This window comes from Girardinichthys multiradiatus, chromosome 13 (assembly GCF_021462225.1).
Source record: "Girardinichthys multiradiatus isolate DD_20200921_A chromosome 13, DD_fGirMul_XY1, whole genome shotgun sequence".
Classification (NCBI taxonomy): Eukaryota; Metazoa; Chordata; class Actinopteri; order Cyprinodontiformes; family Goodeidae; genus Girardinichthys; species Girardinichthys multiradiatus.
In genome coordinates this window covers 20,866,512-20,882,852 of record NC_061806.1, presented here as the reverse complement: position 1 = coordinate 20,882,852, position 16,341 = coordinate 20,866,512, and the positions used below count along the sequence as shown (strand labels likewise).

The 16,341-nt window shown below is 45.1% G+C and overlaps 1 protein-coding gene across 3 annotated transcripts; it reads right to left on the bottom strand.

The window, feature by feature from the left end:
* Positions 1-130: 130 nt before the first annotated feature.
* On the bottom strand, positions 131-16,325 carry smarcc1b (SWI/SNF related, matrix associated, actin dependent regulator of chromatin, subfamily c, member 1b). Of its 3 annotated transcripts, none has more exons than XM_047384830.1 (28): positions 16,079-16,325; positions 15,637-15,756; positions 11,210-11,295; positions 11,036-11,117; positions 10,852-10,944; positions 10,657-10,726; positions 10,490-10,559; positions 10,311-10,386; positions 9,284-9,409; positions 8,986-9,065; positions 8,768-8,874; positions 8,602-8,661; positions 8,481-8,509; positions 5,089-5,204; positions 4,914-4,985; positions 4,715-4,828; positions 4,484-4,637; positions 4,279-4,389; positions 2,692-2,751; positions 2,215-2,473; positions 2,055-2,126; positions 1,930-1,970; positions 1,725-1,833; positions 1,502-1,638; positions 1,282-1,416; positions 814-946; positions 572-658; positions 131-497 (listed from the first exon to the last, which is right to left on the bottom strand). In XM_047384830.1, the coding sequence occupies exons 1-28, from the start codon at positions 16,232-16,234 to the stop codon at positions 394-396; spliced, it is 2,859 nt and encodes a 952-aa protein (XP_047240786.1). In that variant the 5' UTR covers positions 16,235-16,325; the 3' UTR covers positions 131-393. The 3 variants fall into 3 exon arrangements, with proteins under 3 accessions (XP_047240786.1, XP_047240787.1, XP_047240788.1); XM_047384831.1 differs by having other exon boundaries at positions 131-485; XM_047384832.1 differs by having other exon boundaries at positions 131-461; positions 16,079-16,324.
* Between the last annotated feature and the right edge of the window lie 16 nt (positions 16,326-16,341).

Here is a 16,341-nt window from a genome sequence, read left to right as displayed (position 1 = left end):
TAAACATTAGACTAAAAAAACCGCTTCACTGTTTTTTATTGTACAGCGTTTAAATGGATTTGTAAACTTTAGCAAATTCAAGAATGAATTTATTATAAAAACACACACAGATGCATAGAACACACAAAGATTCATAAAAAAAAGCAACTTTATTGAGACGGATTTCTCAACTCTTGATGCCAAAGAACAGATATTTCACAAGTATAAGAACAAACCCAACTGATGTCCAAACACACATCAGTTTAGTTTATGTGCTCACAAAGCTTTAGTCTAACAAAATGCACTAGTGACAATTTACAGACTTCAGATGTATTCCTAAACACTTGATCAATTAATCCTTCTTTAAAGCAAAGTTACGGTTGTTTTTCACGTGTGTCTTGTCTGCTGGTCAGTTCAGTTCTGACTGGATGACGGAGGAGTGGGCTGAGCAGATGCTATCCCATCGGGCTGTGATGATGGGTCTGAGACGGGACAGACAGGAGTATCTGTCAAACAAACTTAAACAAATATACTTCAACTTTAACAAAAATAACAGCATATGAAACCTCTGGAAACATTGGAAAATACTCACACATCCCATTTGGAGCTCCAGGGTGCCGAGGGGCCATTGTCTGAGCGGTTCCTCCACCAGGTACCATCCTGTTGGCCACGGACTGGCCTGAAGATCAAAGTGTCAAGACACAACTAAATTATCACACAGGACCAAGAAAAGCAATAATATAAGGTAGAGCTGTATGGACTTTAGTTTAAGAATAAGTGTTAAACATTGTTCTGTCATCTCTCAGTTGATAGTTGTGTGTTTTTGGTTCAGACCTGAATGTTGCGCTGTATAACCGGGCTGACTCTGCAGCTCCCTCTGCTGGCGAACCTTCATCTCCGCCTGTTTCAGCTGCTCGGTATGAAAAGTCTGTCTCTCTGTCAGCAACTGTTGGCGCTGCTGCTCCAACTGCACCACATATACAGACACATAAAAGTATGAAAACTTCACTTGACTGAAAAATATATCTTTTTACAATGTTTAATTTGAATTTATGCCAGATTTTTTAACAATAGGCTGAAAATATGGAACCTGAGGAAAAGAGACTATAGGGAAGCAAGGAAGGTGGAAGGGAAGATCTTCTCAAAGTCTCTTTCCAGATGTATCAAGACATTAAAAACACACCAAATTCAAGAGTCTTTTATATACTAAAACAAGAGAGGGATAAGAAACTTGACTCACTTTACAGAAGTTAAACTTGCAAGAGGCGTACGGCTAATAATCTGGACCATATCTTTACTCACAGCCTCTTTCTCTCTGTCCATGATGGTTTCCAGCTCTTCAAAATGTCTTAATTTGATCTCCAACTTCTTCATCTGTGTCTCCACCAGTAGAGCCACCAGGGACTTTATCTTCCTCTCTTCTACTGCTGCCAAGTGCTACAAGAGACCATCATGAGGAGAAAAACAAGTGAGACTAACATCATCCTTATATATTCACATGATTGGGGAAGCTGGGCTTTACCTTGGCCCTTGAGGCAGCAGATGACAGAGCTACTGCTGCTGCCGTGGAAACGCTACCCTCCACCAGATCCAGCTCCATCACTCTCCTCCCATCGTCCCCATCTCCCTCCCGCCTGTTCTCACCGTCTTCCCCCCGTCCTAGAACACAAATAAGTAACAGAACCAATCTTGCACACATACCCAGAGCCTGTTGAAAGATTCTCATCACACACACACACACATACCATCACCCTCCTCTGCCAGAATACTTTCACCATGTTCTCTTTTAACTTGATCTCCCTCCAGTTTTGATACACCAGGTTCCATCTTAACTCCATCCAACCTCACAGGGACCTGCAACACATCCAAATAAAAACAGGAAACATTAGACATGAGAAACAACCTGCATGATCACTGAAAGCTCTCATGGATTCCCTCTCTCTAGCCTACCTGATAGGGGTTAGAGTCCAGTTTGTCAGCTTCCATTGTATCTATGAAACAAAGACATTGATCAATAATGCAAGCAGCATTCAGGCGGACACTTGAGGTAATGTAGTTTCTTTTTTTAGTTTTACCCGTTTGTTCTGGGTGGGTGGATGGGTCAGAAGTTTTATACAGTGCGTTCTCCTGGGCTCTGGAGAACTCCTCTGAAAACAAAATGAACCCGTTGGAACACTATACATGAAGCATGACACCTCACAGGTCTTTAATAAGCCATACTCATTCGACTCTCACCCAGTGCTGCCTTCGCCGCGGCCGACGCCACCCGTGGATCTACCACAGACGCCAGGAAGGCCACAGTGCTCATAACGGGGTTTTCTGATTGGCTGAAAGGCACAGGCTGATAGGCCAGAGGGCCCAGAGAGGCCGACGAGTCCTCCAGGTAGGGGTCCTCGATGGGCAAGCGTAGAAAGTGCAGGATGCATTCATCCTGCGTTCTGGAGCCCACGTGCTCTGATACTTTGTTCCAGTCGTCTCTGTAGACTTCTAAGGCCTGACGCGCAACACAGATGAAAGATAAAAGAACATCAAGATGTCAGGTACTGCAGAGAAACAGTGAAAAAGCAGTCAGATACCAAAGATAGACATCGGAAGGCCTTCAAAAAGCCATGAGAAATATAGATTCAGACCATTTCTACAAATAAAAATAAAAAAATCAAGAAAGTCTGGTTTCTCAATAGATTATAAAGAAATACAACTTTTCAGTCTCACCTCCAACAGTAAGAGTGTCTCCTGCTCTGTCCACTCTCGTCCTGCATTTGCTCCTTTAGTCTAGAACAATGCATTAGCAATGATTTCAGACTGAAATTAATACTGTTTAAAACAACTTATTTAGGAAACTGATTCCTCACAAAAAAACATAACAGCAAATGAGCAACCGAAGTTGTATGTATTTGTGAAGTGCAAAAAAAACGATGCATGGTTTTCAAAGATATTTACAGATAAAATTAGGCCAGACATCTTTTCTATTTGCCCCCCTTTAATGTGACACCCCTAAAGAAAATCCACTGCAACTAACGGGCTTCAGAAGTCAACTAATTTGGTAATAGTGTAAATTAATCACAGTATAAACCCAGCTGTTCTGTGAAGGTTTTAGACATTTGGTTGAGAACATCGGAGAACAAGCAGCTTCACGAAGACCAGAACATGAACACAGCAGACAGGTCTGGTGGAGAGGTTAAAAGCAGAGCACCATTGAGAGAGCATTAATCTAACAAACAGACAACAGGCCTATGGTAAGTATGGGGGAGTTGTAGAGATCCACAACTCAGGTGGGAGAATCTGTTGAGAGGATAACTATTATCTGTGCAATCCACAAATCTGGCCTTCATTAAACAGCGAGCAGGAAGCCACTGTTAAAAACGGACATAAGAAGTCCTAAGTGCAGTTTGCCACAGGCCATGTTAGGGACACAGCAAACATGAAAAAAAAGGTGCTCGGGTCAGATGGGACCACATTTTTATGTTTTTTTTCCCTACATACAAAATACCATTTGTAAGATGTAAACTAACAGTGCACATTCCCCTGAACACATCCTTCCCCATGGTAAAACAGTGGAGGAAGCATCATGTATTGGGGATGTTTTCTTCAGCAGGAACAAAGAAGCTGGTCAGAAACATACAGCAAGAGCTACAACTGAATGGTTTTGATCAAGAGTGTTTGACAGCAGTCCCCGAGAACCAATGTCCAGCGTGTTTTAGGTGTAATCCTTCCCTAATAGGTCACGTAGTTGCGCAGAGGCCTGAAAAATAACCAGGGGAACGTCTAGACATTAAGCAGACTGGCCTTGGATGGCTGCCTTTAGGACACCACTGTTTTAGCTAAAAGCATTTTAGACCTGAATCTAATCAAACATTTCTGGCAAAACTTGCTAGTTGATATTAACTGATGCTCTCTATCCAGACAGAGCTGAACCTGGTGGACAGACAGGAACTGGACAACATGTAGGGTTCCAGATGTGCAAAGGTTGTAGAAACACAGAACATACGATTTGCAGCTGGAATTGTTGGGAAAGTTGGTTTTACGAAGTACTGACTAAAGGGGCTGAAGGCAAGGCACACTTTTGAGATTTTATTTCTAAAACTAAATGTTTGAAAATTATTTATCCTTATACTTCACAATTAAGCACTAATTTATATTGGTCTATCATATAAAAATAAAATATGTATAAGTTATTGTTGTAACATGTTAAAATATGAGAAAGTTCCCAGCACTCTGCTTGAAGTTTAATTTCAAGTACCAGAAACATTTTGAAACATTATTTGACTGCTAGATATGTTTGGGGATCTGCTGTGAGACCTTTGGGTGCTTCCTGGCATAGATGTCGGTGCGAAGACCAAAGTTCTGGCAGTCGGAAGGTTTCTCTCTGCTCCTTTCTGGGAAATTCAACATGTGCTGAGAGGCGGACACCTGCAAGAACGAAAGTGTGCACAAAGTCCATTACTATGAGCTCCCTAAAGACAATCTGGCGATGTGAGCCCTGCATAAGAACAGCAGCACCAACCTGAAGGGGTTTGTGCTGCAGGGGTGCCAACCCGGATGGTGTGTCGGCCAGGACGTTGAAGTGAGGTGTGGGAGGAGGTCCCATGGGGAGGGGTCGGCTCTCTGCATCCACTTGGTAGTTGATCAAACCCCACTGCTCTAAAAATGCATGAACCCTGAACACAAATCACTTATTTTTGTAACACAGATGCCACCAATACAGCAGGACATACACACTCACACAGAAACCTACCTTATAAGAGCACAGACGTCTCCAGTGAGGTTGCGCCTGCAGGACGTTGAGCTGAGGTATTCCTGGGGGTTCAGCCGGTATGTGTCGATCATGAAGTTACGATACGCCAGGTAGCTGCAATCCATGAGGGACAATCAAGCATCAAGGAACTCGTTATCATCTTAGCATACAAAGATGGCGGAGAGTCAGATGCACTCACATTTCCGGGGTTTTTGATTTGTTCTTTCCATTGAAGAATTCAGGAAGAGCACGTTTCTCTATCGAGTGAATGCTGGAGAACGTTTACATGGAGATTTTTTAAGGATTACAACTAAATTATGATGAACGTAAATAAAAGGTAAACAGTTAAAAGTCAATGTGGGTAAAATGTTTACCTGTTATAGTTGAACCATGATGTGTAGCTTGGTATTATAATATGATGAGTTTGTTCAGTGATGGTGTCCTCTACCTCAGATAAGCGAGAGATCTCACTTCTTCCCTCATCATCTTCCTAGAAAAAAAATTTAGTTAATATAAATATTAAGATATAATATTCAGCAAAGTTTCAAGTTTCAAATGTCTTAAGGTTTTCCCCTGAAATGAAACAAATCATCAAAAAGACACCACGGTGAAACCGGCTTCAACCCGGAAGTCTGATTTTTTAGGCCTCTGGACATGTTAAATGAGCTCTATTCCAAAATCAAGAAAATCAGGAAAAATAGGAGTTTCAATGCTTTCCTTTGGATTTAAACCGGTTACAGATTATTAATCACAGGTTTAGTTTAAAACTTTTGTCTAAGAGCGTTAAAAAGACCAAAAAGGGTAACAATTTTAAGACTCGGGATTTACCTGTGAGTTTTCTGTCAGTAATCTTTTTTTAAACGTCCCCCCAAGCAGGGATGAAGAAAAACCAGAAAGAATTACAATATAAATAAATGCTTTTTTTTTTTTTTTTTTTTTTAGAAATGTGAGTTTCAACATATTTCCTGTTTCAAAATTCTATACTTACAAACACAATTTTTCAAGTTTTTCCTCCTCATCAATCATTATACCAATATGAACTTTTAAACCACCACCTTAACGTGGTGGAGGGGTTTGAGTGCTCAAATGATCCTAGAGGCTATGTTGTCTGGGGCCTAAATGCCCCTGGTAGGGTCTCCCATGGCAAACAGGTTCTAGGTGATGGGTCAGACAAAGAATGGTTCAAGAATCCCTCATGAGGACCAAAATATCGAGGCACGTGACGTCGCCCGGTACGCCGGAGCCGGGGTCCCACCCTGGAGCCAGGCCTGGGGTCGGGACTTGTCGGAGAGCGCCTGGTGGCCGGGTTGCTCCTCGCGGGACCCGGTCTTGGCGTCCCTGTCGGGGGTGCTGGATAGTGCCCCTCCCGGGGACTCCATTATTCTGCTGGGGGACTTCAACGCCCACGTGGGGAACGACAGTGACACCTGGAGAGGTGTGATCGGGAGGAACGGCCTCCCCGATCTGAATCCGAGTGGTGTTTTGTTATTGGACTTCTGTGCTAGTCACGGATTGTCCATAATGAACACCATGTTCAAACATAAGGGTGTCCATCAGTGCACTTGGCACCAGGACACCCTAGGCAGGAGGTCGATGATCGACTTTGTTGTCGTATCATCAGATCTTCGGCCGCATGATTTGGACACTCGGGTGAAGAGAGGGGCTGAGCTGTCCACTGATCACCACCTGGTGGTGAGTTGGATCCGCTGGAGGAGGAGAAAGCCGGACAGACTTGGCAGGCCCAAGCGCATAGTGAGGGTCTGCTGGGAACGCCTGGCAGAGCCCTCGGCCAGGGATGTATTCAACTCTCACCTCTGGGAGAGCTTTGACCAGATCCCGGGGGATGTTGGAGACATAGAGTCCGAGTGGACCATGTTCTCTGCATCTATTGTCGATGCTGCTGCCCGTAGCTGCGGCCGTAACGTCTGCGGTGCCTGTCGCGGCGGCAATCCCAGAACCCGGTGGTGGACACCGGCAGTAAGGGATGCTGTCAAGCTGAAGAAAGAGTCCTATCGGCTGTGGTTGGCTTGTGGGACTCCTGAGACGGCTGACGGGTACCGTGAGGCCAAGCGTGCTGCGGCCCGGGCTGTGGCAGAAGCAAAAACTCGGGCCTGGGAGGAGTTCGGTGAGGCCATGGAGAAGGACTACCGGTTGGCCTCGAAGCGATTCTGGCAAACCGTCCGGCACCTCAGGAGGGGGAAGCAGTGCTTCGCCAACACTGTTTATAGTGGGGGCGGGAGACTGCTGACCTCGACTGAGGACATTATTGGGCGGTGGAAGGAGTACTTCGAGGATCTCCTCAATCCTGCCATCACGCATTCCGTGGTGGAAACAGAGGCTGGGGACTCGGGGTTGGACTCTTTCATCACCCAGGCTGAAGTCACCGAGGTGGTTAAAAACTCCGCGGTGGCAAGGCTTCGGGGGTGGATGAGATCCGCCCTGAGTACCTCAAGTCTCTGGATGTTGTAAGGCTGTCATGGTTGACACGCCTCTTCAACATTGCGTGGCGGTCGGGGACAGTGCCTCTGAACTGGCAGACTGGGGTGGTGGTCCCTCGGCTTCAGGAGGAGCAGTGTGGTTTTCGTCCCGGCCGTGGAACACTGGACCAGCTCTATACCCTCTACAGGGTACTCAAGGGTTCATGGGAGTTTGCCCAACCGGTTCACATGTGTTTTGTGGACCTGGAGAAGGCATTCGACTGTGTCCCTCGTGATGCCCTGTGGGGGGTGCTCCAGGAGTATGGAATAGGGGGCCCTTTATTAGGGGCCATCCGGTCCCTGTACGAGCGGAGCAGGAGTTTGGTTCGCATTGCCGGACCTGTTCCCGGTGCATGTTGGACTCCGGCAGGGCTGCCCTTTGTCACCGGTCCTGTTCATAACTTTTATGGACAGGATTTCTAGACGCAGCCAAGGGCCGGAGGGGGTCTGGTTTGGGGACCAGTGGATTTCGTCTCTTCTTTTTGCGGATGACGTGGTCCTGCTGGCCCCCTCTAGCCAAGACCTACAGCATGCGCTGTGGCGGTTCGCAGCCGAGTGTGAAGCGGCTGGGATGAGGATCAGCTCCTCCAAGTCCGAGGCCATGGTACTCGACCGGAAAAGGGTGGCTTGTCCTCCTCAGGTTGGAGGGGAGTTCCTGCCTCAAGTGGAGGAGTTTAAGTATCTCGGGGTCTTGTTCACGAGTGAGGGAAGAATGGAGCGGGAGATCGACAGACGGATCGGTGCGGCTGCCACAGTAATGGGGGCGCTGTGCCGGTCCATTGTGGTGAAGAGAGAGCTGAGCCAAAAATACCGGATGCCTCTTGGACTCCTTCCTCGGGAGGTGTTCCAGGCACGTCCCACCGGGAGGAGGCCCAGGGGACGGCCCAGGACACGCTGGAGGGACTATGTCTCTCAACTGGCCTGGGAACACCTTGGGCTCCCCCTGGAGGAACTGGAGGAGACGTCTGGAGAGAGGGACGTCTGGGCGTCTCTGCTGAGTCTGCTGCCCCCGCGACCCGGTCCTGGATAAGCGGAAGACGACGAGTACGAGTACTTTTAAGTACAGATTAAGCAGTGCTATAAACAGCATTTCAGCAGGTTTTTCTTTTGTTTGTTTGTTGTTTTTAAAGCTGGACAAACATGGCCTTGTTATCCAAGATGAAATACAGATTTTTGTTTTATTTTTCCAGACTTTTCAAGAATATTCTCTTCTATTTTGTTTTCTAATATTTTTATATCTCATGCGGCCAATAAGAAACAGTAACATAGTTAAAAAAACATATATTTACCCTTCCAGGAAAGTCCTCTTCCTGATCATCTGAAATAAGATCAAAAGTGAATAATCAATGCGCGCAGACAATAGTAGGTCAACATTTTCTCCTTCAGGAATATTTACGGCAGCAAAATTACCGAGGTCTGCCATGACGCCTCCTTTCACTGGCGTATTCTCACTATCTTTCTTCAGGTTCACTACACAGATTGAGAAAAAAAAAGGAGGACAAAATAAAAAGAAATTAACTCTTAAAACATTTAGATAGTCTTAGCTAGATATGGATGTTGTTTTTAGGTGTTTTACCATTCTTGGGCAGAATGACTTCCTCCATGTTTGGCACAGGTGTTGGGTCCTCCATGTCTTTGGTCAGGTCCTCTTCTGGTTCCTCTTCCTGTTGGCCGCGCCTTCTCCTGCGTGAGCACACACATGCACATGAGGACAAATATATTTAATCTGAAACCTTGGTTTGTAACCGCAAACCAAGAACGTATGCTTGTTTGAAAGATACAGTTAAGCCTTACCCTTTCTTTCCTTTTTTCCTGCCGTCAGTGGAAGGAGAGGGCGAGCGTCTCTTCTTTTTAGACGGAATGGACCCAGAGTCCTGAAAGAAAGTGGTCAGGTAGACACAGAAAACTTAAATCAGGGGCCTATTTGACAAAAGCATGAACAACTTTAGAAGATAAAAAAGATTTTTTCACAACTCTGCGTCATCTCTTAAAGAGCAGCTGTAATTACATGATTTTAGCTTCACGAATTTTTCCATTAAAAAAAAACAAAACAACTGTCCAACAGAACGTAAACTGACAAATTCACACAAACCTGATCTTCTTGTAGGTGGATTCGCTGTCGCAGGATGAGCGGCACATTCCTCTCGTTTACACAATAGTCCTCCTCATTCATCCACTCATTAAACACGTCTGTGTCCAGGACCCAACCAGCATTAACCTGGAGCACACAAACGCACACAAACTTAAAAAAAAAAAAAAATCACCATGAAAGGAGATCCACAACTAAAGTGGATCACAAGGTATTAGTTAATTATTTAGGATGAATCCCATTTTCCACAGTCATCTCCACCACTAGTGCCCCAACCCCTCCAAAATATTCCAATTAATAAATGGGACCCATACCTAGAGTGTACCGATGACTAGAATGACTGCATATATACTTTACGTCAAATCATTATACAATTAGTAGGATTAGAGAATCAAACTATAAAAAAAGAAACAAACTACACATTCTAATAGTTGTTGGTATGCTTAAATATTTCAATTTACTAAATATTTGATCTTTAACATTAGTTTTATAATAATCAACAATAATTAAGAGTTATAGCAAACAAAACATCATTGAACACTATAAAGTAGACATTAAAAATAGATCAGGTGAAAAAATAATTTTGCTTCCAAGTGTGCATCTGAAAAATCTCCCTTTTCAAGGGCTACAAGGTCATTATCCTACTCCACAAAAACACCTTAGAACCTTAGGGCTGAGGGCTAAGAGAGGGGAAAGAACTGAAATATGTTGTTCCAGCCTAAGTTACCAAGTAATTATATTCCAAAGAAAGGTTTTTTCTTATATGTTGAGTCGGAGTTTTTAACCTAAAACAATATCAGCCACTGAAATAAATGCCATTTAGAAAACAAACTTCGTTTTGACATGCATTCTTAAGCTAAGTTAACAGAACGACAAACTGCAACTCTACATGTTTTACTTCTTTCAAGTTAAAAGTATTGATATGAAGTCTGACAGTGTAAGCAGAGCTGAAAACTAATCTTTAAGTACATCTAGTGGCTGGCCAAACTTTGTACATATTTTTTATTTCCATGTATAGTGTTACACTAACCCTCCATGGCCTTTCCAAGTGCGGCAGCTCTTCGATGTCTCCTTCCACATCACTTGAGGACAGCCAGCTGTCATAACTGTTAAAAAGAGACACAAGAAAATATGGTCAAGATCTTTAAGTTTTGATATGTTTAAATAAAGCTGTGGGTTTATGTTCAGGAATGTATTCTCTTACATTACCTGTCTGGGTGCATGCCCCAGTGGACCAAAATGTGTTTATCCTTTTGCATAACAGGACGCATCCACTCATCTGAGAATAAATGTGAACACAAAAAGTAGTAAGAAGAGTTTAGAAAATGGTCGTACGATGTTAATAAACCCAAGCAGATGAAAGGAGATTTACTGACCCTCCTCTGTAGAAGCAAGCGGGCCGTATACAAGATGACTGGCCATTATCCGGTCCTCAGTAACTGCACCCTAAGGAGGGCAAAGTCGCACAGATCAGAGCTGCACACCGCTGATTTATCCTCACGTTATATATAATTCTGTTAAACATGTAAGGAAATATTTCAACCTTTATTTTACCGTTCGCAACACTTTACCTTGTGTTTGATGATGATACCAGTGAGCCTGCTGGACAGCTCCAGATCAACAGCCGGGTCAATAAATACCAATGGCAGGGACATACAGTTGTTCTGCAGACACAAAGGTTCGCATCTGTTTATAGGAACTCCACAGAATAAATGTTTGTGAGTTTTTTATTTTATTCATATGCATATTTGATACCTGGATTAGAGCTTTCTCAATTGCACCAAACATCTCGATATTTCTCTCAGTTCTTGATGAATTCTGCAGGTCAAACCGTCTCCTGTGTGCAGAAAAGCAGGAAATAACATTAAACATCTCTGTTTGTGAGTTGAATATGAGAGACCAAAAGTTCAAGATGCTCGTCATACCCACCAGCCTTGCTCAACCTTGAATTTATAAGCAGTGCCGAGGATGTGGCAGAGTCCGCCACCTGGTTGCAAGTCCAGGAAGCAATGTGCCTGCAGAGAACAGATCAAATTAGTTACTCAGTTTCATTAAATCTACAGGACATAATTACCTAAAACCACAACATATTTGAATGAACATTGCCCATCATCATCATGAAACAAAAGCTTTACACATGAAGTTGATAGCGATAGATGACGGTTCATCTGAGCATGGTTCTCCTAGAGGTTTCTTCGCGTTAAAAATATTTTTTTCCTCTCTTCTTTCAGTTTTTAGCACCGGCTCTCCACAGGGTTGTGTGTTGAGCCCCCTACTCTACACTTATGACCCCACTCACCACAACAATACCATTGTCTAGATGACACCATAGCGGTGGGGCTCATCTTTGGGGGGGACAAGCAGCTGACAGTGTGGTGCACAGAGAACGATTTGCCTCTCAGCATCTCAAAGACCAAGAAGATAATACTGGACTATGGGAAAAAGGGAATGGACCTTTCACCACTGATCATCAGCGGGGACTGTGTGGAGAAGGTGGCTGACTTCTGCTTCCTGAAAGTCCACATCGATGAGGACCTGGAGGAGCTTGAACAGCTCTAATGGAGGTTAGTAAAAATAATATCATACAGAGACTGCTGGTGTCCTTTTATCGGTGCTCAATTGAGAGCATTATGATCTACTGCATCTTGGTACACCAACTGTACAGGGGCTCAAAGAGGAGCGCACCAGAAGGTTATTAACACGGTCCAAAAGATCCTTGGCTTCCTTCTACCCAAACTTGAAGAACTTCACAGTCCCTGCTGTCTACCAGCAGGGGGTCAATCTAGAGTTATTTTCTGCATGGGGTTTGTATGTTATAGAGTTATCAGTGGGCATAATCGTTCATGTGTTATAACAAAACATCTGCAGGCCAATCAAAACCTAAACAAATGAAGATAGGACTTTAAAACAAAGTCTTTAGAAAATTCATCCAATTATTCATTCATCTTCTATACCACTTATCCCACGGGGAAGCTGGTGCCTATCTCCAGCTGTCTACGGGCAAGAGGCAGGATAGACCCTGGACAGGTCGCCAATCCATTGCAGGGCAACACAGAGATATACAGGACAAACAACCATGCACACACTCATTCACACCTAAGGGCAATTAAGATAGACCAGTTAACCTAACAGGCATGTTTTTGGACTGTGGGAGGAAGCCAGAGTACCCGGTGAGAACCCACGCATGCACAAGGAGAACATGCAAACTCCATGCAGAAAGACCCCCAGCCAGGAGTTGAACCCAGGACCTTCTTGCTGCAAGGGAACAGTGCTACTAACTGCGCCATTATGCAGCCCTGTCATTAGAAAACAATACAATTAAATCAAATTGTTATTCCGAAGAAAAACAAACTGATACACATTTCCTTAAAAAGGTGTTAAATAGTTTGCTTACAATTACAAAATGGAAGTAGCAAGGGACAATATAGCAGTGCACTGGTAAATATGATGTTAGGATTTAGCAAACGGGCAAGACTGATCAAAAATGATAAAAATAGAGGTAGCTGCAGCAAAAAACTGTACCTTTGACAATTTATTTCTGTTTAATTCATCCATATGCACAGTACTATAAAATCTCCTACAGTATGTTAAACATATTTGCAGTGTTGAAAGGTACAAAGGACGAATAAATACACAATTACTAACTTGTATTGTTAGAACTAGCTAGCCTGGACTTCGAGTATAATCATGATGGTTAAACTGAGTTTGATGTCCTCCCCAGATCAAAGTTCTGGCTTCAGGACAGACCATAAGCAGCCAATAGCAATCAGCGCCAATTCACTCTGACCCACTTTATTTTGAACTGGGCATTCTCAAATGTTTCTCCTTGGAGAAGTTATAGATGAACCAAAACTCAGCATGCTTGAACAACTTATCTTAGAGCCTGTTGGTGATTATATGTTCTACATCAAAGTTCATTTGATCAGAATCAGAAAAGCTTTATTGCCAAGTACGTTTTTGGACATACAAGGAATTTGTTTTGGCGTAGTCGGTGCAATACAATACAAATTAAACAGTATAAACATATCTACAATATAATATATATAATATAAATATATGTGCACAGTTTTAAGTGAGTGAGAGTAAATATAGAGCAGTATAAGATGCAAGAGCAATACAACAGTGCAGGTGATCATTGTGCAAGTAAAGCAGGAGTCCAAGCTGAACGTTAATGTAACGCATAGAGTTACAAGTTACAGGTGTCCTGTCAGCAAAAAAAAAAAAAAGGGGGGAGAATGTCAGGGTGGTTTCCGGGCTTTGTTAACCAGGCTGGTGGCAGATGGGAAAAAACTGTTCTTGTGGCGTGAGGTTTTGGTCCGGATGGACCGCAGCCTCCTGCCAGAGGGGAGAGTTTCAAAGAGTCTGTGACCGGGGTGGGAGGGATCAGCCAGAATCTTCCCTGCCCGCTTCAGGGTCCTGGAGGTGTACAGTTCCTGGAGCGACAGTAGACTGCAGCCAATCACCTTCTCAGCAGACCGAATGACACGCTGCAGCCTGCCTTTATCCTTGGCTGTAGCAGCGGCGTACCAGATGGTGATGGAGGAGGTGAGGATGGACTCAATGATGGCTGTGTAGAAGTGCACCATCATAGTCTTTGGCAGGTTGAATTTCTTCAGCTGCCGCAGGAAGAACATCCTCTGCTGGGCTTTCTTGATGAGGGAGCTGATGTTTGGCTCCCACTTGAGATCCTGGGAGATGATGGTTCCCAGGAAGCAGAAAGATTCCACAGTGTCAATTGTGGAGTCACAGAGGGTGATGGGGGCAGGTGGTGCTGGGTTCTGCCTGAAGTCCACAACCATCTCCACTGTCTTTAGAGCGTTGAGCTCAAGGTTGTTCTGGCTGCACCAGTCCAACAGATGGTCCACCTCCCATCTGTACGCGGACTCGTCACCATCAGAGATGAGTCCGATCAGGGTGGTGTTGTCTGCAAACTTCAGAAGCTTGACAGACTGGTGACTGGAGGTGCAGCTGTTGGTGTACAGGGAGAAGAGCAGAGGAGAGAGAACACAGCCTTGGGGGGAACCGGTGCTGATGGTCAGGGAGTCAGAGACGTGCTTCTCCAGCCTCAGGCGCTGCTTCCTGTCAGACAGGAAGTCAGTGATCCACCTGCAGGTGGAGTCGGGCACACTCAGCTGGGAGAGCTTCTCCTGTAGCAGAACTGGGACGATGGTGTTGAAGGCAGAGCTGAAATCCACAAACAGGATCCTGGCATAGGTTCCTGTGGAGTCCAGGTGCCGGAGGATGAAGTGAAGGGCTAGGTTGACTGCATCATCTACAGACCTGTTGGCTCTGTAGGCAAACTGCAGGGAGTCCAGGAGGGGGTCGGTGATGTCTTTTAGGTGTGAGAGCACAAGGCGCTCAAAGGACTTCATCACCACAGAGGTCAGGGCGACGGGTCTGAAGTCATTAAGCCCTGTGGTCCTTGGCTTCTTGGGAACAGGGACGATGGTGGAGGACTTGAAGCAGGCTGGCACATGACATGTCTCCAGTGAGGTGTTAAAAATGTCTGTGAAGACTGGAGACAGCTGATCAGCGCAGTGCTTCAGGCTGGCTGGTGAGACAGAATCCGGACCAGCAGCTTTCCGGGGGTTCTGTCTCCTGAAGAGTTTGTTGACGTCCCTCTCCTGGATGGAAAGAGCCGTCCTCGGCGTGGGTAGGGGGCTGGTGGGGGGGAACTTCAGGGTGGGGGTTGGAGGTGCCAAGGCCCCTCTTGAGGTTGGGGAGGTGGATTGTGGCTGCAGCTGTTGGGGGGCGTCGTGGCGGATGGTTGCAGGACTGTCCCTTTGTCTTTCAAAGCGGCAGTAGAACTCGTTCAGGTTGTTGGCGAGGCGTCAGTCGTTGATGGAGTGGGGGGCTTTCGGCTTGTAGTTGGTGATTTGCTTGAGCCCTTTCCAGACAGACGCAGAGTCGTTGGCTGAGAACTGGTTTTGGAGCTTCTCAGAGTACAGTCTTACCAGCACCCCAGCCCGTTTCCCTCTCTTCCGGCGTTTCACCGCGTGAACAAAGGTGAGCGCACCTTTGACCAGAATGTCCAAATATTTCAGAGCAGTAGGCAGAAAAGTTGGAAATAACTCCTCTGGTGTAGTAGCCCTGATGTTCATGAGTTCTTCTCTGGTGAGAGAGCTCCGGGTACCATCACAGAAGACCGTTTTAAAGCAAAAAACAAAACAAAACAATGCGCACCAACACGCCGAGGCGACCATCTGCGGCGCCATCTTCAAGATCATACTTACATGTCAACTAGTTCATACCAACATTTATTTTAAGTACCACCAAAGGCAGCACAAGTACTGCTGGTGTAGAAGGCTTGTTAGAAAAACACAACAGTTGCAACAAAACAGTACTGAGAGACTCACTGGTAGCTTTGTGATTGCAGGGTTGGGAACTTGTCTGCCAAAGGCATCCTCCTGAAACTGGAGAAGCTGCAGCGTGACTGCAGCCAGGACTTGACAAGATGGAGCATCCACCAACACATACTAACAGACAGTAACACAGATTTAAAGAAGAAAAGAAGGAAATCGCCCATTAGTGATTGCTTTTTTAAATCGCAAAATGTAATCCCTATACTTTACAGGCAATGTTCCCCAACTTATCGGAGGAAATTAAACAATGAATAAAACCTAACGCCCAGTTACCTCAACCAACTATTTTCTTTACTCTTTCTAAACATTAAAGCGGCGCAGCCCTGTAATGTAAACCCGAGCATCCCCTCGTACAGTTATCCAGCACAAGAGATTGTTTACAGTGAGTCTACAGGGTTATCACTAGCAGGGGGCGGCTAGCGGTCCACCAAGCTACCTTTTTGTAATGCTTCCCGGTCCACTGTCGCACCACCTCCAACTGGGCTAAAGTGTCCGGACACTCCCAGAACCGAGCTGAGGGACTGCTGTCTTTTTTCCGATTCGCCAACGCTTGGCTTGTCCCCGGAAAGCCGAGGTTTGTTCCTCCGGACATCGTGGCCACTGCAAAACGAGACACAATTTCAAACACGAAAAAACAAAACTGGCTAGCGCGGTTCAGAGTTGCTAGCCGTTCGCGTTCTCGTTTTCTATCGCGAGATG